At 39.9% G+C, this 24882-nt stretch overlaps 1 protein-coding gene across 8 annotated transcripts; it reads left to right on the top strand.

Moving 5' to 3' along the window:
- The first annotated feature begins 10312 nt into the window (after positions 1 to 10312).
- Positions 10313 to 15320, top strand: MID1IP1 (MID1 interacting protein 1). Of its 8 annotated transcripts, none has more exons than XM_087937709.1 (2): positions 10313 to 10430; positions 13366 to 15320. In XM_087937709.1, exon 2 carries the CDS (start codon positions 13641 to 13643, stop codon positions 14154 to 14156), a length of 516 nt encoding a protein of 171 aa, XP_087793835.1. In that variant the 5' UTR covers positions 10313 to 10430; positions 13366 to 13640; the 3' UTR covers positions 14157 to 15320. The 8 variants fall into 8 exon arrangements, with proteins under 8 accessions (XP_087793835.1, XP_087793834.1, XP_087793830.1 ...); XM_087937708.1 differs by lacking the exon at positions 10313 to 10430 and adding an exon at positions 11473 to 11834; XM_087937704.1 differs by lacking the exon at positions 10313 to 10430 and adding an exon at positions 11473 to 11929.
- The last annotated feature ends 9562 nt before the right edge of the window (positions 15321 to 24882 follow it).

Genomic DNA, 24882 nt, shown 5'->3' with positions numbered 1-24882 from the left:
ATACATGTATGCCATACATGTAAGTACCCGCGAAAACTTAAGAAAACATACACACACACACACACACACACACACACACATATACACATATACTCATATACATATACATATATATATTAAAGGTTGAGTCTTTAAAACCAAAGAGAAATAAAGTAATGGTTCAGTTTTATCTTATTTAAAAAATTCCCAGTGTTCTCATACCGATTAAATAAAAATTCCTACAAGTTTAAAATAATTATGTAAATATATAAAAAAATCAGATTCATTAAAAAATAGTTGGAAAAGAATCATAACCAAACTGAAGTAACCAAGTAAGTCAGTAGTCCAGAGTTTTCCAGCAGGGGGCAGTTTCAGCCCACTCCTCAGGAAACATTTTTACCTTACTGTACTATGGAGCTTTATCCTGATCAGGAAGTAGGAGATGCGTGATTCCTTAATCCCTTTCCCACAAATAGAAACTTATAAACACTTGTTCACACATCATGCATGACATTACTCACTTAAATCAAAATGCAGGAGATATTTTTTCAAAAAGAGGTAAAAGTTTTTCTCTTTGAAATGCAATCCAACATCTTAAGATCAAAGTGAATGATTATTAATAATTAAAAATAGAAAAAAGTTTGGGAAGCCTTAAAGGCTAACTAAAACATGGTTGTTTAAAATTTTGCAAATCACAGTCTACAATACTTCATCTGATAATAGAGTTCTTCAGTTTCTTCAAATTTCTTTGCAGTCAAAAGCATATTTTTTATAAATAAAACCTGGCATCAATAATTACAAGGGGAAAAAAGCTAAAGGAGAAGCCCATAGGTCCATTCTTATATTTTCTCTGGAAGCACTAATCACATTCATCTTATTCACTTAATTTCTATAAAAGATCAAAGAGGTCAATGTTTCCTATAACGTGAGAATGAAGCAGGTCAATGTTTCCTATAATGTGACAATTTCAATTACAGCCTTATCCATTTTGTTAGACAATAATAACCTGTCATAGAATATGCAGTTGCGTCTTGTCCATGCAACGTTCTGTAAGAGCTTTTCCACAGTACTGTGACAACATCTTTTTTGCTCTGGGTCACAACCACTGAATAAAACAGACTTAAAATTACACCAAATAGTAAAATTAGTGTTAAAATAATATTACCTCATTTATTCTAGCACCAATCATTATGGGATGTTATAAATTACATTAAGGTTTTTTTTCTTCGTTATCCCAGAGAGGTTATGTAACGTGCAATAACTGGGAACAGAGGCAACAGAGTCAGGAGAGGAATTGGCAATGGTGGTAGTACATTTCATGAAGTTTCAGATCTCTGCTTCCTCAAAGATAAGTTGATACAGTTTGACTTGGCAAGGCAGAAGGCTCTTCCAGACAGCTACCACTAAGGAACTCCTTTCCTAATGAGATGTACTTGGGGCCATGTCTTCAGCTGCAATTTCCTATGCATAATCATGTCCTATTTTCCCTCTTGGGCCTACAGCGTTGCCTTTATTTCACACCCAGGCATGAGTGAGGCAGCCTTAAGTCTTCATTAGCTGTGCAAACATAAAAGTATTTCATTTCAATTCTATCTGATGATGAGCTGGACATCTTTAAAATCTGTTATATCTTTCCACCAACTACTTTAGAAATAAAGTCAGGTGATTGGTGCTGAGTATATTCAGAGACACATTTGAGCGTGTTTCCTCATAAGCCAATCTCCTTTCCAGTAACTTCTGTCTTAGCATGTGCCATTTCCATTAGCACTTTGTTTCCTTAGGACCTTCATTCATGCTTCCTTTCCATCATCTATTTCTGACCAACTTTGCTCCAGGTATCCAAAAAAATTAAAGAACAGACTTGTATGGAGATTCTCAATCATCCAGGTCATGGTTGTCCCAAAGGTGCATTTCCAAAAGGTAACTGGACCTTTTCCCCTTTGAAAACATTTCTTTTCTCAAGCTACTTGGATGATAAGCAAAATGTTTTTCAGGGTGAGGGGGGAACCATGAAAATCCAGTTATTTTTTGGAAAAGCACCTTTGGGACAACAGACCTATATGATTTTTCTCTTGAAAAAAAAAGAAAAAATTATAATTGGCTTTAATAATTTTTTAAAAAGATATCTTTACTTGAAGATACAGCAACCCTTTTTCAAAATAACAAAAGATATTGAATTGGGCTTATGCTGAAAATTGCATTATATACATCACTCCAGCAATCAAAGTAAGTTCAAAAACCTTTAAAAATATTGTTTTACCAGCATCTCTTACAAATCCATCTTCAAAGATGTCTAAGAAATATATAGGGATAGAAACAGAATTTTCTTTCTGACATGTATTGCTCAACTTATAGCTTTAAAGTTTTTAGTGTATCCTCTAAAAAGTCTAAAAGTGGCCTCCAAACTGTGAGATTAAATGTGATGGGAGGAAGGAGTGCCTGGAAGAGGATATTAAAATATTTTTCAATTAAATGTAAAATAAAATCAGATTTAGTTTTTATTAGAGCCTCACCATATTCTGTTATATAAATCCATACATTTACCATATGTTGCTCCTAGGACACAAATCTAAGACCAACAATAATTTTTGGACAAAAAGATTACACATTACTTTCCTAAAAATAGAAGATAGTAAAATATGGAGAAAAGTCTATAGGATTTATGATTGGTATAAAGAGAAAGGGATAGCAATATTATAATATTTCAAACTTAGAAGAAGGAATGATTTAATCTTACCTATATTAAAGTCATACAATATTTCAATCCAGCATTTTAAACGTTTAGAAATTATCAATAATCCATTGGGAGAGTGAATTATGTTCTCCAGCATTCACTTTTCCAATTATATGAACAATATCCAACTTTGGGGGATCTAAAACCCACCCTTAGTCCCACTATGAATTTGTAGCTTTATTTCTTACAATTCTAGTACATATTTGTGAGATGCTACTGTTATTGTTTGCATGTTTGCCTTAATTCAGACCAGTATGCACTCATGATTTCTAATCAATTTAGCTGACTACTATATTAATGAAGCATAGTGGTTATGGCATGTTGGAGTACAACACATCTGAAGGCACAAATCCAATCTAAGATATAAGTCTACCAAAGTTCCAATTTCCCCTACAGTACTTGCCTCATGAAGCCCCTTTTGTATTTCTTCCTGAGATATTCCTGACTTATACAGGAATACTTTTCTTACTTCAAGGGGTGGAATTCTACTGGTTCACACCAGTTCTGTAGAACCAGTTGTTACGATTCCTGGTAGTTTGGAGAACTTGTAAAACAGGCCCCTGGCTGCCCCCCCCCCCCACGGTCCTCCGTTCCCTGCCCAGTCAGTCCTTATCGTGCATGTGCGACATCGACAATAGCTGATGGCATTCTCTCCCTGCCTGCCCCGCTCTGCTCTGCCCAGTCACTCATTATAGCACATGTGTGCTACATTGCTTCTTGCCTTTTCCCGATTGCCACTATTGCTTGCAGCAGCAGCAGCAGCCAGCCAGCCAGCTGGCCAGCCATTGCTGCCTGCCTTCCGCTGCCCTGCCTGATCTGGGTGAGTGAGGGCTCTGCAAGCCCCGGTCACCACCACCACCAGTCACCCTCGCCTACCCACCCTTGCCTTGTCTGCCTGCCTCACCCAGCCTGCCTGCCTTGCCCAGCCGCCATTGCTGAAGACACAGATTGGTGAGACATCCAAGCAAGTCCTGGCACCTACCTGCCAGCACCGCCACCCCCGGTTGAGTCCCAATGACTCCCAGACTGCCAAGCTGACCTCGCTGATGCTGCCTGCCTCGCCTGGGCGCCATCTTCCACACGCAGTCCACCGCACCATTGCTGCCTGGCCTTCCACCACTGATTGGTGAGTGAGGAGGCAAGCAGCTAGCCCCACCAGGCACCTACCTCCTCCTGCCATCACCATCACTAGCCTTGGTCGAGTGCCAACTCCTGGGCCACCCAGCTGCCCTCACTCCTGCCTTGCCCAGCTGCCATCTTTGGCTGGCCACCATCTTTGCTTGGCCACCATCTTCTCCCGCCCATGGTCCACTGCACCGTTGTTGCTTGCCTGGTCTTCCACCACTGATTGGTGAGTGAAGAGGTAAGCAGCAAGTCCTGCCGGTCACCTATCTCCTCTTGCTGCCATCATTGCTAGCCCTGGTCGAGTGCTGACTCCTGGGCTGCCCAGCTATCCTCACCACAGCAAGCTCCAAAGACTAGTCCCAACTGAAGACCTCAGCATAGCTGGCCAGCCAACTTGCCTGCCTAATTTTGGGTAAGTTGCTTTTTTTAATTCTTTGTGTATTTATTTATTTTTGTATCTGTTTTGTTTTTATTAATCATAAAAACAAAGCAGATAATAAAAAAATAAATACATAAATAAAAATTGTTTTACTATTATTGTTACATGTTGATACTTCTGTTTCAAGGAAAAAGCAAAGGAAAAACGTGTAAATATGTAACAATAACAATAGTGTAACAAAAAAATCATTTATGTATTTATTTATGTTTTTAGTATCTGTTCTGTTTTTATGATTAATAAAAACAAAAAAAAATTAAATAATTTTTAGTATAGGTCTTGTTTTTATTAATCATAAAAACAGAACAGATACTAAAAACATAAATAAATACATAAATGAAATTTTTTTTGTTACACTACTGCCACATGACCATCAAGCCATGCCCGGACGGACATGTGACCACAAAGCTATAAGCAGCTGGTCATGTGACCACCAAGCCACGTCCAGTCAGCAAGCCACGCCTGCCCAGTCACATGACCACCAAGCCGCACCCACGAATTATGCCACACCAACAGAACTGGTTGTTAAGAAATTTGAATTCCACCCCTGCTTTGCTCCTATTAGAAAATATTTCATTATGAAAGTTTTGTTGGGCAGTTTGCTTTCCCTCCCCTTCCCTTTCCCTCATTGTTTAGAATATCCTACAGGGGGAAAAAACTACATAGAAAATCCATGCAATCATTAGTATTATTATTATGGTTTGTTGCTGAATCAGTCAGTTGTATAGACTGTATTTCATATTTGTATCCAATTATTAAGACCCAAAGGTGCTTTTTTCAAGATGCAACTGGACTTTCTGATTTTTCTTTAAAGACATTTTGCTGCTCATCCAAGAAGCTTCTTCAGCTCTAACTGGAAGGTTGGGGAATGGAAGGTTTTATACTCCTTGCAGATAGCATTCTTTTAGCAGGTCATTAAGATCACCTGAAGGTTTATCTATGTCATGAGGGTCATCTGAGTGGTACAAATTGGTGGTGCAGCCTTCTTGGAACTGTCTTTTTTCAAACCAGTTAAAGAGGCCATCTATGTCAAAATTGAACAGCTCTCTCTCAACAGAGGGGGAGGGATATGACATCATCTATCTCCAATCTACAACACAGTCCTTTCAAAAGTTCCAAGAAGGCTCCACACCAATTTGCACCACTCAAGTGACCCTGATGACACAGATAAACCTCCAGGTGATATTAATGGCTGGCTAAAAGAATGCAAATGTCCAGCTGTCTGCAAGGTGTATAAATCTTTCCATTCCCCACCATCCAGTCAGAGCTGAAGAAACTTCTTGGATGAGAAGTGAAATGTTTTCAAAGAAAAACCAGAAATTTCAGTTGCCTCTTGAAAAAAGCACTTTTGGGACAGCCATGACCTGGATGACTGAGAATCTCCATAGACCAGTGTTGGCAAACCTTTTCGGCACCGAGTGCCAAAACAGGAGCGCACACAAATCTTTTTGGTACCAAGTGCCAAAATGTGTGTGTGTGCGTGTGCACGCGCGTGCATGCGTGCTGAAAACCAGATCCTCTGGTTTTCGGTGCACGCATGCACACCAGCAATCTGGTTTGCTGTTTTCTGGCATGCACACATGCACAAAGACCAATTGTCATGTGTGCATGCGCCGGCTCCACTTGCCTTTTGGAGGTCCTTGTGCCTCCTTCCCCCCAATCTGTCAGGGTGGCGGGACATGCACACTGCGGCCTTCCTCCGCTGGAAAGCCAGAGCCTCTTCCCAGCCTCGGACAAGCCAGCGCAACTACCCCTCTCTCCTACCACTTCCTCCAAGGGAGTGCGACAGCTTCCTGGCCGGTGCACCTCTTATTGCTTCCCAGCCGGCGCACTGTCCCCAACGTTGCTCCCACCCTGCTCAGCTTCTGTGTAGCCTTGCCTTCCCAGAAGAGCAGCAGCAGCAGAAGTAGCAGTGGCAGCTGCAGAGGTGTGATATGTAAAATTATACCTGTGAAAATATAAAGCAATGGTAACACCATTTTTAACCTTTATGTTAACCTAAGAGAATTTCTGGAATATTATGTAATAATTCTCTGTATTGTTTTGTATGAAGGTCATATATTTGGCAGGTCATGCTGTCCAATGTCATGTTAGTGATGGAAATTACTGGAAACGGAAACAGGTAACAGGTTAAGGAAACAGATGTTATGCTACAATAATTGTGTTGCGTAGGGAGATACATAGCTGGATAGATTGTGAACCCGGAAAGGGGCAGAGACTGTATATTTGAAACTGTATATAAACTCCAGCCTTCCTAGGAAACATGTCTTCTGTGTCTCTGCCCATGAGTGCAGAATTCCCTTTTGCAAAAGCTTCATAATAAAGATCTTACTTATTGTTCAAGAGTCTTCAGTTGTATGAACAGTTGATTTTTACCACAAGGGGGAAGGGCAGGAGCGGCTGCCACAGCTGCTCCCACACTGGCAAGCCATGCAGGCAGGTCGCCTCACCGCCAGCAGCTCCTCCTCCAGCATCTCGCCTGGAAGTGGCAGCGCAACACCTGCCACTGGAGGTGAAGGGGCAGCATGGGTGAGGACAGGAAGGCCGGGGCTTTTCTCCCTTCTTGTATGGCCCCAGCCATCCTGGCCAGCCAGCTCTGCTCCCCTTGCTCTTCTGGTACTGGCACACTGGTCAGATCAGGCATGGGGCATCCATCCACCCAACCAACAAACGCTGCCCCATGCACCCGAGCTGGCCAGGCACTCTGGACCATGGATGCTGTGGGCTAGAGGGTTGGGGCCATGCAAGAAGCCAACTCGAGGGGGGGAGGGAGGGATGGCCTGCCTGTCCATGCTTCTGCTGCACCCTCTCCCCTGGTGGCAGCTGTTGCGCTGCCGCTTCCAGGCAGGAGGGAGGAGGAGCTGCCAGGGAAGCAAGCTGCCTGCATTGAGACACCACCGAGGGCCTGGCTTGCTGGTGTGGGTGCAGCTGCGGTAGCAGGCCAGTCACTACTGCCCTTCCCCCTGAGGCTGCAGCTGCTGCTGCTCTTCTGGGGAAGCGCAGGAGATGAGCCGGGTGGGAGGAACGCCGGTGACAGCACACTGGCTGGGAACCGGTTGCGCTTCCTTGGCAAATGTGGTGGGAGGGGAGACTGTGCAGGGGCCAGCCAGCTCTTCTGGGGCACCCAAGCCAGCCAGGCACTCCGGAGCATGGATGCACTGTGGGCTGGAGGAGCACAAAGAAGCCCTTTCAGGTGGAGAGGGAGGGAAGCCCCAGCCCACCAGTTCTGATCCACAGGTCTGCTCCTCTCCACGTCTTTTGGCATGCATTGGTTTTTGTGCCCACATGCGCACCAGTAACCAGAAAAGCAAGTGGCTGATGCACATACGCGTGCTGGAGACAAGATCATCTTCCTGGCGCCAGGCGGGTGCACCAGGCAGCTGCTCTTTTGGTTTTTGGTGTGCATGTGCATGTGAAGTCCAGCTGGCCGGCGTGCCAGAGCCTGGAAGAGCAATGGGTGATTGGCTCCGCATGCCCAGAGAGATGGCTCACACATGCCATAGGTTCGCCATCACTGCCATAGACAACTGTCAAGGCCTTCCCAAGGATCTGGGATAGGCAGGTATTGATGTTTGATGGCATTAAAGTATCATTGCAGAATGTAAGCTGTTACAAGTAAAACTGTCTTTTGTAATTGACTGATGGTGATTTTGTCATTGCCAATGGCATTCAAGTGGTACTGCAGTTGTTTTAGGATTGCACCCAAAGTGCCTATTACTCTTTTCTTTCATTTGCCAGAGTCATTCTATTTCTATTTTCAGGCCTTTGTATTGTGTTATTTTCTCCAGTTCTTTCTCTTCTCTTCTGCTGTCTCCAAGTATTGCCACATCACTATCCAGATTCTTTTTTATTAACAATTGTAAAGCCTGGGGTATTATGTTTGAATTCTAAAGTCCCAGAGCACTTTAGCTTCTTCATTTTCTATTACTTTGTCTGTTTTATGGTCCCACCAGTTTTTGTATGCAGACAAATGGTGTTTATTGTAGATCTTCCAATGCAGTTATTATTTATTATTGATAGATTTTTGTCTGGTGTGTATCAAAGTCACTGGCCTATGTAAACCAGAGCATCTGGGAGTGTATCAGTAAGATGGCACTGAAAAATGAGCTGCTGAGACAATGCCTGAGGCAGCAGCGGAGTGGGAGGAAGATCAAGCAGAGGAAGTGCCATAGCAAGATAAGACCCTGCGTGGTATGTACTATTGACAGACAGCTAGGGTGACAGGCATTGGAAAATCAGTGGCTGGAAAGGGCTGGGCTAAAGACAGCACTGAGACACTGATCATAGCAGCACAAGAACAGGCACCAAGAACCAGATCTATAGATGCAGGAGTCCAAAACACTAGACAGGACCCAAGATACAGTATATGCAGAGAATCTGGTGAATGCGGGCCATAATAGCAATTACATCCTTATATCACCTTTTTATTTCTTATTGCTTCCTGTGCATTGTTATGGGACTGCTAAGTGCCCCTGTACAAATTAATCTCATTCTATCCTTCCATATACTCTATATGGTTTAATCATTACTGCAATATCAGGCAAGTTTCAAAATCCTCTGTTTAAAAACAGTTCCCTGGAAAATGGCATTCCTTATTAATGAATATGTAAGCTTCCTTACTTCCTCTTATTTTGAAGTATTAAAGATTGTCATAATACTTCTGGCAAAGAATAAAAAAAGAATGTGTGGCATCTGTTTCCACTGCTTATCTATTCTGTAAAACAACTTTAGAAGGAAGTGGTCATCAATATCTCTACATAATCATAATAGTTTCCATTTTTCAGATCAGAAAAATACTATTTTTTCCTTATTTTGAATTATATAACTATTCAAACCCCTTTAACGTAATGCCATTTCAGCATTGTGCTCCTTTCAGTAAAAATCAGGATCTAAGGAACTGAATCAAACAAAATAGCTCTTGATTATCTTTTTCTCTAAAAGACAGGCACTACATTTTGAGTTTATATATACTCATATGAGATTGTAGTTAACCAAACCATTTATTTCTCCCAACTACACGAATAAATACATACTGTAGTTAAGAAAATATGTGGGCATATATTTTTAGACAGGAGAAATAAAATTTTTTTTTGCCTGGATTAAAGGTAAAGATGTCTTTGCTCCTGGTAATTACTTTCATACAATCTTCTTGGCAAGGTTACCAAATTGGTTTGCTTTTACTTCTAATTGTTCCACTACTACAGTAATCTTTTTTTAAAGATAATATAGAAAACATTGCCCTAAGATGACAATCTTTTCCTTGCCAGTATATTTTACATTTTGAAAGATTTCTTAAAATTCCATTAATTCATTGTAAAGATATACTCAAGCTTTTATTAATGTATAATTTCAATTTCATTGTACACATAAATGTTTGATTTGATTTGCAATTAAATTATATTATTCAAGGAATAATTATTCAGGAAATAATATAGTTGTTTAAGTTTTCCTTAAACCTTTTTTATGTTTTTGGTGCTTTTGAAAAATTGAACTAGTAGCAGAATTCTTCACAAATCCAAATCCAACAAACAGAAAGGAAGACAGGATTCTTTGGCAATTCTCATTGAAATGTAAGTGATAACACATTTAGTCAAAATACAAGATAAAAAATAATGCGATATAAAACAATGACGTACAAACAGCTTTCACTTCAATTGGATTTTTGCAGGAACACTTCCCAATTAACTACTTGTGTCTAAAGCAACTAGTAAATCCGATGGTTTGCACTTTCCTACAGTACACAATTCGCAGCTAAGTAATTTTTTAAAAAAATTATAACGCGTTATTCTAGTCATTTTTTTCCTGGTTGCAACGTGGTGCAGCATGACGCAAGGCTTCAAGTACTGTAAGAGCCTTTATTCCTTTTTTCTTTCCAGATAAAATGTTACAAAGTATGCGAAAGATAGGGAGTCATTATTTCCCAATGCTTTGGCTTATTTATAAGTTGTCAGGGCAACGCACTCGCACCCGTTCTCTCTCCCTCCCCGCCACAAGATCTTCACGCTGCTCTTTTTAGCTGCCACTCCTTTCTTGCCACGGGCGCTGGAGCAGAAAGAGACAGGAAGTGTTGTTTCTGATCTGGTATTGCCGAGACTTATTAGCATATTTGGACAGAGTCTGACTAGCAGCACGCACGGCGATTGGCTGAAGCTGGAGGTAAGGCTGTGGGGTGATCCCAGCACGCAGTAACTGTCGGTCATTGACTCGGCTCAGCTCCGGGAGGCCGCACGTGGAGGTTTTATGCGGACGCGTGACCTCTTTTGCCTGAGAAGTATCGCGGGTCTTCTCGCGGCTTTATAATCATTTATTTATTTTTATTATTTTTATTGCTGTTGTCGTCGTCATTCTGGATGGTGAAATGGGAGAGAAGTTGTAGAGTTGTAGATGTTCGCTTGCAGACTGCTCAGTCTTCGGTCTGCTCGCGGAAGTAAAACGTCTGCAACGTTAAGAGTCGTGTTCACACATCTGAGGCGCGAAAAGCTCGTCCTATTGCCAGCGACCTACTAGTGATAGGAATCGAGTTTTGACCTTCGAAATAGACCTCCGAGGCGACAAAAACAACCTATCCACCACGTGTTATTGCCGATAACACATATCTCAGTCGTTCATCTGGTTAAATTTGTTCGGGATTTTTTAAAAAATGCGCTAGTAAAACCTGGGCAATTCGGGTGTAATAAGGTGAAAGTTGTAAAGGGAAAAATCAATCGGATCCTTGTTTCTAGGATATCTAAACTTGAAAAATAATGCTATTTTTTTAGGCACACTTAATTGAAGTAAAACGTCCAACGGATACAAGGTTTATTCTCCAGTAAAAACAATGCATACTTACGAAACATGCGCTCTTTTCCCATCCGATGTCTATTATTCGAAGGCGATAGAGGCTTAAACTTAAATATGCCCCTCGCGAAGGGAATAATCTATACACGTGTTTTATCTACGGTAGCTAGCTGCACTCGATATTTTTGACCATAGAAAATCTGCCTAAAAGCAATTTAATACGTTCTCGAAACCTTTAGCTCATTGCCAAGGCTGAAAGTAGAATTTAAAGGTATATATATTAGGCAAGATTTTAGAAAAAGTCTGCAGTCCTTTCCCATACGCTTGGGAGTTTGGTCCCGAGTTTTTCGTACTCTGATTCCAATCCCCACCCCACCCCCACCCCCCGCGGGATACAAAACGTCGGGAAGCCAATTGCTTTGGGAAACTACTACCAGGAAGGATTAGGTCATCCTCAAAAGAGGTGCATTTTATTTAAAACAATATAGTCATAAATGTCCCTCAGACACCTGATTGTTTTATTTGACGATGAACCTGAAAGAGGCATGACCTCACGCCTAGAGTGTTTTCAGACTAGAAATTGTTCGTGGGATAATTCATGGGCTCCTTTCACGGAACTGAGTAGAATTTCAGGAAGGTGCTTGAGGCAGCAATGCTTTTTGACGCTATCAGCGTTTTGAGAGCCAGTCAGTCGGTCGCTCACTACAGGCTCAGCATTTTTTTTTGTTAGAGAAGCTTTAAGACTGACCCTGACCCTAACAGAAGCCTTCGAGCAAGAAAACGGTAAAGAATTGGAGAAGCTTTTAGTGGGAAAGGGGAAAAAAGCGCCCCGCCTTCTATTGCTGCAGAACTTGCCCTGCTGTTTGCTTTATTTTAAGGTAACCGCCTTTAACAGTTGCCAACATTTTTTATCGTTTTGAGCGCTTTTTGGCAACGATCCTCCAACTTTTGGGACGCTTAATTATCTGTGGTTCTTTTTTAATTGCTACTCTGGATGGGGGGGGGGGGTAGAAGAGAATTGAGTTCTTAATGCTTCCACACGCGGGTTTGTAAAGGGAGAGGAAACCTATTCGTGTTTGTTTCACTCACTCCTCCACGGCAGCCTGGGAAACTGAGGAAGAGCAAGCTAAGACTTGTTTTGGGGGATGCTGCAAAGATTTCCCTTGGCTCATATAATGGAGTGAGAGCCTCTATTTGACAGCTTCCCCTTCCCCAACCAATACCAGCGCGCATAGGACCCTCCGGGGTGGATGTTGATGAAGAGGCGGAGCTGCGTGTCGATCCTGCTTGCTGCTAACAGAATCCGGTATTACATGTGGTCACTTGGAAAGCACAGAGAAGCCTCTTTTTCCCCCTTGCCTTGCTTTACTGCAAGGGGGTGGCCCTTGGAAACACTTTATTTTAACATACGGGCTACAAATACTGCTCTGAGATAGAGACAGAGCGAAAGACTGCGGTAGGGCGCTAAGGACGCATGCGGAGCCGGCGAGCCGCCATAGGTAAGGCAGCTCTTGAAGCTCGCGGCGAACGCAGGGGCGGCAGCGCGCTGATGTCGGTTCTTCGGCTGTCTTCCATTTGCTGCTTTGAATGGAAACGGCGGCGAGGCGATTCTTTGAAGTAGAGCCTGCGAGGAATACATTTGGGATTGGCAGGAGAAGAGTTACTTCAGATTCCCCTAGTCCACCCCCGCGCCTTTTGCATTGAAGGAAGTTCTGTTTGCACGGGAGGAAAGATGCGAACCAAGCCGGGATTCTACTCTCTGGGTGGAGCTGGCAGTCCAAAGGCGCTGTTAAAGAGACGCGCCTATGTGGCTATATAAGTCTTTTCCAACGAAGGAAAGCGAGATACTGTGTGGCTTCTCGGCAAGTTAAGGGCTAGCGTTGGAGGTGACATGGTGAAATGGCCACGGAGGAGAAATACCCGAGTGAGGTTCTGTGAGGTTCTTCCAGCGTGTACAGAAATGGGGACAATGGTTATTTCGGTGCTTTGGTTTTGTGTCACGGTGCTTTACCCCGTGTATTTACCGAAATGTTCTCAGTTTAATTCGGGAAACGGTGTGGAGGGAATTTCATTGATGGTAGGTGAAGATCGGGATGAGAAGAGGGTTTTTGTTTTTTTTACTTCAATAGTTTGTGTTATTTTTTCTATCCATAAAATAATTACAAATTGGAGAAAGAGTACCATGAAGAAAGCTATGCATTTTAAAAGAGCCAGGCATTTGATGAAAGGCAAGGGCAGCCAGAGTTGATGTGGCACGGGTTTGGGGCAAGGCAAGGGCTGATCTCAATCGCCATCTTTTGTTCTCTTTTTACAGCCACTCCTTGCAGCAGAGGCTTTCTTATGCTGAGCCTGCACTGTACCTAATATTTGAGAAAATTGGAGACATATCACTTAACCCTTGGGAAAATATTGCAGAGAAAAGGAAAACAGTGGTGGTCTTACTTTTTGGAAAACACACTTAACTGCTTGGCACAGTTTTTCTCATTGATTCCATCTTAACAGCTAGAGCTTCCTTAAGGTACTTCTTCCCTGCTTTCATCACAGTTGGAGAATTTGCTTGCTCACAGTGCACCTTACCTAGCAATCAAGATGATGCAGATCTGTGACTCTTACAGCCAAAAACATTCCCTCTTCAATGCAATGAACCGCTTTATTGGAGCTGTTAACAACATGGACCAAACAGTGATGGTGCCCAGTCTTCTTCGGGATGTGCCTCTCATGCTGGATGAACTGGATTCAGGGGGTGGCTGTGGAGAAAGGGAGCCCCAGTTGACTCCCAATGGTAGTACCTATTGTTCTTGCAGAGATATGTATAGTCACTACATGTTGCTCAAATCCATTCGCAATGACATTGAATGGGGTGTATTACAACAGGCAAATGAGGAAACCACTGGAAGGAAGAAGGATAAGCTGAATGGGAGCTCTGGTGCCATGGACATAAGCCGAGGGATCCCTGAAGATAGGGAGGCAGAGGAGGATTTGGAGAAGCAATTTCATTATCACCTGAGTGGGCTTCACACTGTGCTCTCCAAGCTTACCCGCAAAGCCAATGTACTTACCAACCGCTACAAGCAGGAGATTGGAGTCAACAACTGGGGGCACTGAATCAGGGAGGGCCTGCCTGCCTGTTCTGGTGAAAAGTTAAAAATATATATAGGGGAAATAGGTATTTGGAGAGGGCTAAAGAAGAATACAAACAAGAATAGTTGTGTGTGTGTGGGAGAGAGTGAGTGAGAGAAAGTCCTGGAGATTTAAAAATTGGAGTATATCAAGGTCAGTAGTAAATGTAGGATGCACTATAAAATTTTGTATCTTAGAAGAATATAAGGATAAGAAAGTGAAAGGGACTTTTTATTTTAGAACTTTACTGTTGAGTACTACTATAACCTTTTAGGGAGGCAGGGTGATAAATTTCTGCCTCAACTAGCAGGCATAACTAGGCAGCCAAGTATAAAGTTTCCAGATTCTGAGGACTCAGAATGATGTATAATGGCCCCAGCCAGTTACTGAAAGAGTTCGTTGTAATTCTTGGGAAATTGCTCAAGTGCATGTGGTGGCGGCAATTGTAGAGATGATTGTATCACTTCTTTCCTGATTTTTGCACTAATTTTGTAACATATATGTGTGTGTGAGGATGTATTTAAGAACCTATGAAATCTCTGCATGCTGTCAGAATAGTAGACATCTTATTTTTTATCAGCGCACAAAAATTATATTAACACTAGTTAAATATGTTTTTAAATATACAGGGCAAACAGTTATTGTTCATCTTTAGATGCAACACTTATCTTTCCTTATTGCATAGAACTGGTTAAGATGAAACTGCAAGTATGCTGTTTAAATTATTTTTGCAGTGGATAAAGCCAGTTAACTAATGTCCACTCATATTTCAGTGGAGAGTAAAACCAATTAATGTGCACTCATAGTTCACTGGAAAGGTAGGTTCCCATTATTGTACATGTATTGATTATTTAAGCTTTTTTATTCAGATATGGAATATATTCTAAAATAAGGTATATTGACTAAAGTTGGTGTATGTATACTATGGCTCCACTTGAATTAAATGCTAATGTTTACAATACAGGAACTCTATTCTTTACAAGAGAAAATACTCTTTAAATTGTTTTAATTTATTCAAATTGATTTTAGGAGCAGTATTCTCTGTTCACAGCTCTTAGTCCATGGAGCAGATGATCCATGAAATTGCATATTCCAAATTAAGTTGTTTATGTATATACTGACTTTCTTTGATTAAATTCAAAGCAATGCAAATAGGGTTTCTCAGGGCATTTTCTATCCGAGCATTACATTTTCAGACCTTCCACAATGTGGCCATATCATATGTCTTCCATCCTCTCAAGTGTATCAGACAGCACTTCTTAGAATTCATTTATGTCCCATAAAATCATCTATTGGTGCTATTGGCATTTTTTAAGGTAAACACTCAACTCTTGTTTCTTGATGTAGTATGAAAGTGGCTTGTCAGTAACTTATTCCAAGATGTTTTTCAGACTACCTAATCAGTCCTACACTCTTGAAATTTATTCTTGGTTTTCCATCTGCATACTAGTTAGATTCAACCTTGCTTAGGTTTCTGAGCACAGGCAGAATAGGTCAGATATTGTAGTTTGTAAATGAATACCCATTTTGTAGTAAATCAAAACAAGATGAAAATTGTTCACCCTCAAGATATACAAAATTATCTTTGCATAACATAGTTTTCCATACAGTATATACTCCAAACTTGGTCTTACTAACACATATTCAAATTTACATTGCCAAAATTGTGCTTGCTATAAACATTGTAGGTAAATGTTTTATCAGATGTAATTTATTTTACAATCAACACAATTCTTTTGAATTTAAATTAAGATTTTGAATATTATCCTTGAAATAATTATACTGAAAGAATAGGTATACTTATTTTTCCTTCTATCTAGACTTGTAGCCAGTCCAGAGTAATTATATTAAAATCCTAACTGAACCATAATCCTCTTATACCTTCTTTATACAATAGGTTTATTGATTGGTCCTTTCAAAGCTACCTTTAAATTGTGATTTTTAAACCATGCAATGTTAAAATGTAGCAAGATAGAAGATGCAATTATATCTTTTACCTTGTTTAAAATGTGGTACTGTTGCATATGTACTGCCCTTGATTACATTATGGTTCAATAGCAGCAAAAAGATGTCTGAAACTAAGCAAGAAGTTTTCCCATCTTTGGTGAAAAGATTTGTTAAAGAGTATTTCTAGATTACTTTAAAAATAAAATGGCATGGCATAAAATGAAATTTCTTGTAAATATATATTTTAAAAAATGTACAACTAAAATAAATTGAACAAGTTACCAAGCCCATTTGACTTACAGGATACTTTTGCACAGAACTGAAAGAAGGTGTGCATTCATTTGGCTATTTTTAACACTATTGTATCCTAGATCAAACAGATGAGAGTCTTAAGGATTCTAATATATACGTCACTAGCAACACAATACTACTGTCCTGTGTATGGAGCATGTAGAATAAAACAATTATGTCATCAACCCAAATCCTTAAATGTCTTACACAACGTTTTTTTATGCTAAGTAATATCTATTATGGATATTTATAAAATTCTTTTAATTGTCCACAAAAAAAACCCCAAGTAAACATGCACATTAAATGTATGTGTTGAGGTAATTCCCCTTTAGGAGAATGAGCGCATACAGGGAGACGTATAGAGAGTAGTGTTTGAATAATACACACACAGTACACAGATACACTGTACAGTAAATGTAGGTTTTTACTTCCAGAAAGTTTAAGCAAAGTTCAAGATAAGCAGTCCAAAATCATTCATAGGTAAATCAGTCAGTTTTTCAATCCAGGGATAACCCAATAACAAATTCCAGTGTCAAAAACAGTTCAGTAACAAACTTACATCAAATCCAGAAATAGCAGTCAATTAGGAAAAATGGAGGAACGGCAATACTTTCCAACAGAAGGAAACAGAGATATACTCACACTCTCTTCTAAGACTCAGACTAAGACAAACCAGGTTTCTGGCTCCATCTTATGGCTGTTTGAGAAACCACACCTAATTACAGTTTTGCATTTTCTTAAAGATACAGTTTTAAAATGTTTATCCTGGTTTATATATTTCTAACCCAAATACCTGTTAGGTGACTTATATTCCTAACATTCTCCCCTTTTGGGTTAGATAATATGTATAACCTTACATTCTAAGTCCATAATCTTCACAGCTAGCCTTATGCTTTATAGAGTCTTGGGCCTTTGTAAAATGATCTGCTATATTGTTTTCTGACATACAGTATTCCAGCTTAATCATCTTACTTTGCACACATTGTCTCTCATTTAAATATCTTAAATCTGTGTGTTTCATTCTTGTTTTAACAGCAATATTTGAAGCCATCTGTATTGCTGATTGGTTATCTTCATAAACAACAATAGGATCTTTTACATCAATTCCCATATCAATTAATAATTGTTTATACAAAACTAAATCTGTACATAGTAAAGACAAACATGAGAATTCAGCCTCCATTGTTGACAAACTTAGATGTTTCTGTCTAATAGATCTCCATCCAATCAATGCTTTTCCCAATAATACAGCAGTACCCGATGTAAATTTTCTTGTATTTATGTCTGTAGCAAAACTTGCATCAGCATATGCAGTCAAATTCAGTTCATCTTTTGGCTCCAAATACAATTCATAATGCATTGTTTGTTTCAGGTATCTTAACACACGTTTAGCAGCTTGCCAGTGCCCTTCAGTTGGCTCAGCGTTAAATCTCGCTAATTGATTAACACTGTATGCAATATCTGGCCTCGACCAATTACTGAGATAAGATAAATTACCAATCAAGGGCTGATAAATGTTCTTATCAAAAATAGGACTTTGAACATCACTATGGCTAAACTCCTGGCTCATTGGTGTTTTAGCCGGCTTACAAAGTTCCATTTTAAAACTTTTTAGTAATTGGTTAATTTTATCTGCCTGTGAGATCTTGTATCCTCCCCTAGTTCTATCTATCTTTAAACCAAGATATTGTTTGATTTCTCCTAATTGTTTTATCTTAAATTTCTGTTCCAACAGTGAGATTGTCTCAGTAGCTTCTTGTTCCATTTTGGTGATTAATGCTATGCATCAGTAAATAATAACAATAATGAAATCATACCATTACTTTTTCTTTTAACAAACATGGATCAGTCATGCCAGCTACAAAACCTATTTTATTTAATTCTTTAACTATACATTGGTTCCACTCATATCCAGATTGCTTCAAACCATAAAGACTCCTTTTCAATTTCCAGCAATAATTATTATCAGTATTATCATTTCTGAGACCTAAAGGTTTCTTTAAATATATGGTGTGTTGCAATGGTGCATGCAGATATGCTGTCTCTACATCCAAGTGATTTACATTAGTGCCCACACTAATGCTGCCCTTAATGTAGTAGCCTTCAGACTAGGTGCAAACACCTCATCATAGTCATTTTGCTGTCTGATTAAACCCTTGTGCTACTAACCTGGCTTTATGGGTAACAGTCCCATCTACACCTCTCTTCAGTTTATAAACCCATTTGCATCCTATGGCATTTTCGTATACCTCCAGTCTTTTTAAAGATTCCAGTTCCTTATCCATTGCTTTCTGCCAAGCAGCCTGATCCTTAGCAGGATACAGTTTTAGTTCACTATAGTTACTTGGAACTGTATTCACTTGGCATACAACACTAGCCTGATATCTATCAGGTGGTCGTGTTACTCGGGTTGAATGTCTTGGTAATACAGGGCTTACTGGTGGACTTTCCTGTGCCACCTGCTCCTGTTCTTCTACCTCCTCCTGTGCCTGTTCTTCTACTTCCTCCTGTTCTTCCTCTTTAATGGCTATTTGGGGTTTACTGATTTTATCTTTAGGGGCTATTTGGGTGTCAATAATAATATCATTGCTGGCTTCCTGTTCCAGTTTATCCCATCCAACGTGTTCAAGAAATTTTGCACTGGTGCTACAATAAACATGAGCTGTGCCTTGATCCCAAAATCTAAATAATCTATGGTTGGCCTCGTAACCCCCCAAAATAACTTCTTAGCTCTATGTTGCCCTTTCAGTCTTATTTGTGAGGGAATATGCACCCATGCTGGAGCTCCAAATGTGTGTAGGTAACTTAAATTTGATTTTCTGCCAGGCCAACGAGTGAATGGTAATTCTCCAGTTGTTGTATTTACTACATTGTTTAAAACATGGTTACTTCACACCTCACCCCACAGTGTTTCAGGTAAACCTGAATCAGATAACATAGTACGAGCCATGGCTTGTAATGTTTGCCCTCTTCGTTCTATAAACAAGTTATGTTGTGGTCTGTAAGGTGCAGAACGTTTATGCTCAACACCAGCCAATTTTAGCATAGTTTGGAATTTTTTGTTAACAAATTCAGTCCCATTATCAGTTACTAAAGTAATTACTTTACTTTTCATTTTTCTCTCAGCAAACCTTAGCCAGTTAAAGAAATGTTGGAATGTTTCTGTTTTGTTTTTCATAAGATAGCAGAAACCGTATCGTGAGTAATACTCAATAATACTCAAAATATAACAGGCACCTCCTAAACTTGGTTTCTTAGGATCAATTATGTCAGCAAAAACAATCTCTAAAGGATCTTTGGTCTTAAACCCATTTAGTCTGTTTGCTGGGGTAACCTTGCTTTTATCTTGGCTACAAGTATTACAGTGTAAATACTTGCTACAGGGTTTCAATTTTACTCCCTCTGCCAATTTAACAGTTTGTTTGAGCATTTTGAAATTAATGTGACCCAGATGTCTATGCAGTAAATGTATACATTCATCATGTGGCTTAACATTGTTATAAACTGAGTTAGCAACCTACAACTAGTCATCATGCATCACATATAAATCATTTTTTAATGTAGCAGTAACACTTTTACCCTCTTTCTCTATTATACAGTTATCTCCCCTAAAGGTTACTACATAACCAATATTAACTAAAGCCCTTACTGATAGCAAATTAAATTAGGTACATATAACATAGTTAAATGTTCGTTTATAGAAGAACAATATGCAGTAGCTTCACCTGATGCGTTAATCTTCCATCCATTTGCCAATGATACATGTTGCTTACTCGTGGACATCTTTATAAACCTGTTTTTATCTCTAGTAATGTATTGCGATGCTCCACTACCAACAACCCACAAATCATGTTTTACAGTTGAATTGCTAGACATAGCTAAACTAGCATTCTTCTTCGCCTTCTGGTGTTTACTGGTATTCTGTTGTTTTCCTTTCTTACAGAATTTAGCCATATGTCCCCTAGCCCCACAAGAAAAACATTTCCTAACAATATAGGCAGTTGAAGACAAATCCTCTTCTTGTGGTTGTTCCTTCCTCAGTTGGTCCCTATCCAGCTGTCTTTTTGCTTCTTCTAACAATCTTCCAGTTATGTCAGTCAATGTCAGTTTATCTCTGGGCAGGACTTCCAGTGAAGATACATAATCATCATAACTTTCATCCAATGAGGAAAGAATGATGTAAACTTGATGCAGCTCTGAAAATATTAGTTCTTTTTCATGTAGCTCTTGAAAAGTTCTTGTCATGAAGTTTAAATGAGCTAACATATCTCCACCTTTCAGAAGATGTGCTCTAAACCAGTTTACGGGTAAGATGTACGTGTGCACCTACACTGTCACGAACATAAATCCTCTTCAAATTCTCCCAACACCTAGCAGCAGACTCTTCTCCACGAATATGGACTAGCTGCTGGTCACTCAGTGTTAGTCCAATTATACAAAGAGCTCATTCGTTGTTCTGTTTAAAGTCAGCAATCTTCTTGGCATCATCCTCATTTTCTGGATCCCAAGCATTTACATCTGGTGGATCTTGAACTATATTCCATAAACCTTCTCTACACAGAAGTAGACTGCACTTCGTAGACCAGGAAACATAGTTTGTTCCATCCAACCAGGTTATCAGTGACAGACTTGTTGAAGTGTCTTGTGCCATCTTTGCCAGGATAATAAACCACAAACAGTAAACAGCTGTCTGTATACAGTACTGTGCATTCACACTAACTCTCAGTTATCTGAGCCTGGGCCCATAACCAGTGTTGAGGTAATTCCCCTTTAGGAGAATGAGTGCATACAGGGAGACGTATAGAGAGTAGTGTTTGAATAATACACACACAGTACACAGATACACTGTACAGTAAATGTAGGTTTTTACTTCCAGAAAGTTTAAGCAAAGTTCAAGATAAGCAGTCCAAAGTCATTCATAGGTAAATCAGTCAGTTTTTCAACCCAGCGATAACCCAATAACAAATTCCAGTGTCAAAAACAGTTCAGTAACAAACTTACAACAAATCCAGAAATAGCAGTCAATTAGGGAAAATGGAGGAACGGCAATACTTTCCAACAGAAGGAAACAGATACACTCACACTCTCTTCTGAGACACAGACTAAGACAAACCAGGTTTCTCGCTCCATCTTATGGCCATTTGAGAAACCACACCTAATTACAGTTTTGCATTTTCTTAAAGATACAGTTTTAAAATGTTTATCCTGGTTTATATATTTCTAACCCAAATACCTGTTAGGTGACTTATATTCCTAACAGTATGCAATGATATTTATAAAATACATAACTTACAGATGTTTTAGGTAGAAGGACCACAACTGGTGACACGTGATGATTTTCCATGAAATGCATCCTTGAACCTGCGATTTTGTACTCAGATTTCCAGCAGTAAGTTCTATTAAACTCAGTGGCATTACTTTTAAATTGGCGTGATCATGCTACAGGTCTTTTCTTGCCCTAAAACCCGCCCAGCTTTATTCCATTCTTTAAAAAATAAATGGTTTAAGAGATAGATTAATACATTTTGAATGTTAAACTTTAAATAATTGAGGGGAATTCATATTTGCTCTTGCATTTGAAGCTAGAAATGTCAAGAATAGTAAATGATACATCACTGGGAATTGGGGCAAGGGTTTTTTTTTTCATATATTTTTTTACTAAAGCCTAGTTTCGGTAACTGGCATCCTTGAAGAATTGTCCTGATAGGACAGTAATTTTTTAAAACTACTGCTTAAGTGTAGTCCATTTTAATTTTTCCATGATTTGTTAGTTGCGACGTCGTGCCTGACCCATTGCAACCCCATGGACAACATTCTTCCAGGCCTTCCTGTCCTCTACCATCTTCTGGAGTCCATTTAAGCTCACACTTACTGCTTCAGTGACTCCATCCAGCCACTTCATTCTCTGTTGTCCCCTTCTTTTTTTGCTCTCAATCTTTTCCAGCATTAGGCTCTTCTCCAGCAAGTCCTTCTCATTAGGTGGCCAAAGAATTTGAGTTTCATCTTCAGGATCTGGCCTTCTAAAGACCAGTCAGGGTAGATCTCCTCTAGTACTGACTGGTTTGTTTGCCTTGCAGTCCAAGGGCCTCCAGCACCATAGTTCAAAGGGCTCAATTCTTTGGCGCTCAGCCTTTCTTATGGTCCAACTTTCACAGCCATACATTGCAACTGGGAAAACCATAGCCTTGACTATATGCACTTTTGTTGGCAGGGTTATATCTCTGCTTTTTAGTATGCTGTCTAGATTTGCCATAGCTTTCCTGACCAGTAGCAAGTATCTTTTAATTTCTTGGCTGCCCTCCCCATCTGCGGTGATCCTGGAGCCCAGGGAAATAAAATCTGTCACTTCCTCCATTTCTTCCCCATCTATTTGCCAGGAATTGAGAGGACCGGGTGCCATGATCTTAGTTTTCTTAATGTTGAGTTTCAAGTCAACTTTTGAACTCTCCTTCACCCGCATCAAGAGGCTCTTTAGTTCCTCTTGACTTTCTGTCATTAGAGTGGTATCTGCTTATCTGAGGTTGTTGATATTTCTCCCTGCAATCTTAATTCCAACTTTTAATTAATCTAGCCCTGCCTTTCTCATGATGTGTTCTGCATATAAGTTAAATAGGCAGGGTGACGGTATACAACCTTGCCGGACTCCTTTCCCAATTTTGAACCAATCAGTTCCGTATCTAGTTCTCTCTGTTGCTTCTTGACCTACATATAGGTTTCTCGAGACAAATATGATGATCTGGTACTCCCATTTCTTTAAGAACTTGCCACAATTTGTTGTGATCCACACAGTCAAAGACTTTAGCATAGTCAATGAAGCAGAAATAGATGTTTTTCTGGAACTCCCTAGTTTTTTCCATGATCCAGCGTATGTTGGCAATTTGATCTCTAGTTCCTCTGCCTCTTTGAAATCGTGCCTGTACTTCTGGTACTTCTTGATCCACATACTGCTGGAGCCTAGCTTGCAGGATTTTAAACATAACTTTACTAGCATGTGAAATGAGTGCAATTGTGTGATAATTTGAACATTCTTTGGCATTGCCTTTCTTTGGAATTGGAATGTAAACTGACCTTTTCCAACCCTGTGGCCACTGTTGAGTTTTCCAAATTTGCTGGCAAATTGAGTGTAGCACTTTTACTGCATCATCTTTTAAGATTTTGAATAGCTCATCTGGAATTCTGTCACCTCCACTAGCTTTGTTGTTGCTCAGATTTCCTAAGGCCCATTTCACTTCATATTGTAGGATATCTGGCTCAAGGTCAGTGACCACTCCATCATGGTTATCAGGGACGTTAAGCTCATTCTTGTATAGTTCTGTGTAATATTGCCACCTCTTCTTAATCTCTTCTGCCTCTGTTAGATCCCTGCCATTTTGGTCCTTTATCATGCCCATCTTTGCATGAAGCATTCCCTTCATATCTCCAATTTTCTTGAAGAGATCCCTGTCCTCCCTATTGTTTTATTTCTTTGCACTATTCATTTAAGAAGGCATTCTTATCTCTTCTAGCTATTCTCTTGAATTCTCCATTCAATTGGGTGTATCTTTCTCTTTCTCCCTTGCCTTTCATTTCCCTTCTTTCCTCAGCTATTTGCAAAGCTTCCTCAGACAGCCATTTTGCTTTCTTGCATTTCTTTTTCTTTGGGATGGTTTTAGTTGCTACCTCTTGTACAATGTTGCAAACCTCCGTCCATAATTCATCAGGCACTCTGTCCATCAGATCTAATTCCTTAAATCTATTTGTCATCTCTACTGTATATGATTTAGTTCACACCTGAGTGGTCTAGGGCTTTTCCCTGCTTTCTTCAAGTTAAATCTAAATTTTGCAACAAGAAACTCATGATCTGAGCCACAGTCAGCTCCTGGTCTTGTTTTTACTGACTATATAGAGCTTCTCCGTCTTTGGCTGCAGAGCACATAGTCAATCTGATTTCTGTGTTGACTGTCTGGTGATGTCCATGTGTAGACCGGTCTCTTGGATTGTTGGAAAAGAGTGTTTGCTATGACCATTGTATTCTCTTGACAAAATTCTGTTAGGCTGTGCCCTGCTTCATTTTGTACTCCAAGGCCAAACTTGCCTATTATTCCAGTTATCTTTTGGCTTTCTACTTTAGCATTCCAATCCCCCGTGATGAAGGACATCATTTTTTTGGTGTTAATTCTATAAGGTGCTGTAAGGCTTCATAGAACTGATCAATTTCATCCTCTTCGGTACCAGTGGTTGGGGCAAAGACTTGGACTACTGTGATATTGAATGGTTTGCCTTGGATTTGAACTGAGATGATTCTGTCATTTGGGGGATTGTATCCCAGTATTGCTTTTCCTACTCTTTTATTGACTATGAAGACAACTCCATTTCTTCTGACGGATTCTTGCCCGCAGTAGTATACCTGATGGCCATCTGAATTAAATTCACCTATTCCTGTCCATTTTAGTTCGCTGATTCCTAAGATATTGATGTTCAGCCTTGTCATCTC

Source organism: Pseudonaja textilis, chromosome 7 (genome assembly GCF_049901715.1).
Source record: "Pseudonaja textilis isolate UNSWEBS1 chromosome 7, rPseTex1.2, whole genome shotgun sequence".
Taxonomy (NCBI): domain Eukaryota; kingdom Metazoa; phylum Chordata; class Lepidosauria; order Squamata; family Elapidae; genus Pseudonaja; species Pseudonaja textilis.
The sequence above is the reverse complement of the archived record's forward strand: the minus strand, read 5'-3'. Positions and strand labels throughout refer to the sequence as shown.

Bases quoted from the DNA above. Each gene is read 5' to 3' on its own strand.
- MID1IP1 (XM_087937709.1), top strand. From the start codon at position 13,641: ATGATGCAGATCTGTGACTCTTACAGCCAAAAACATTCCCTCTTCAAT.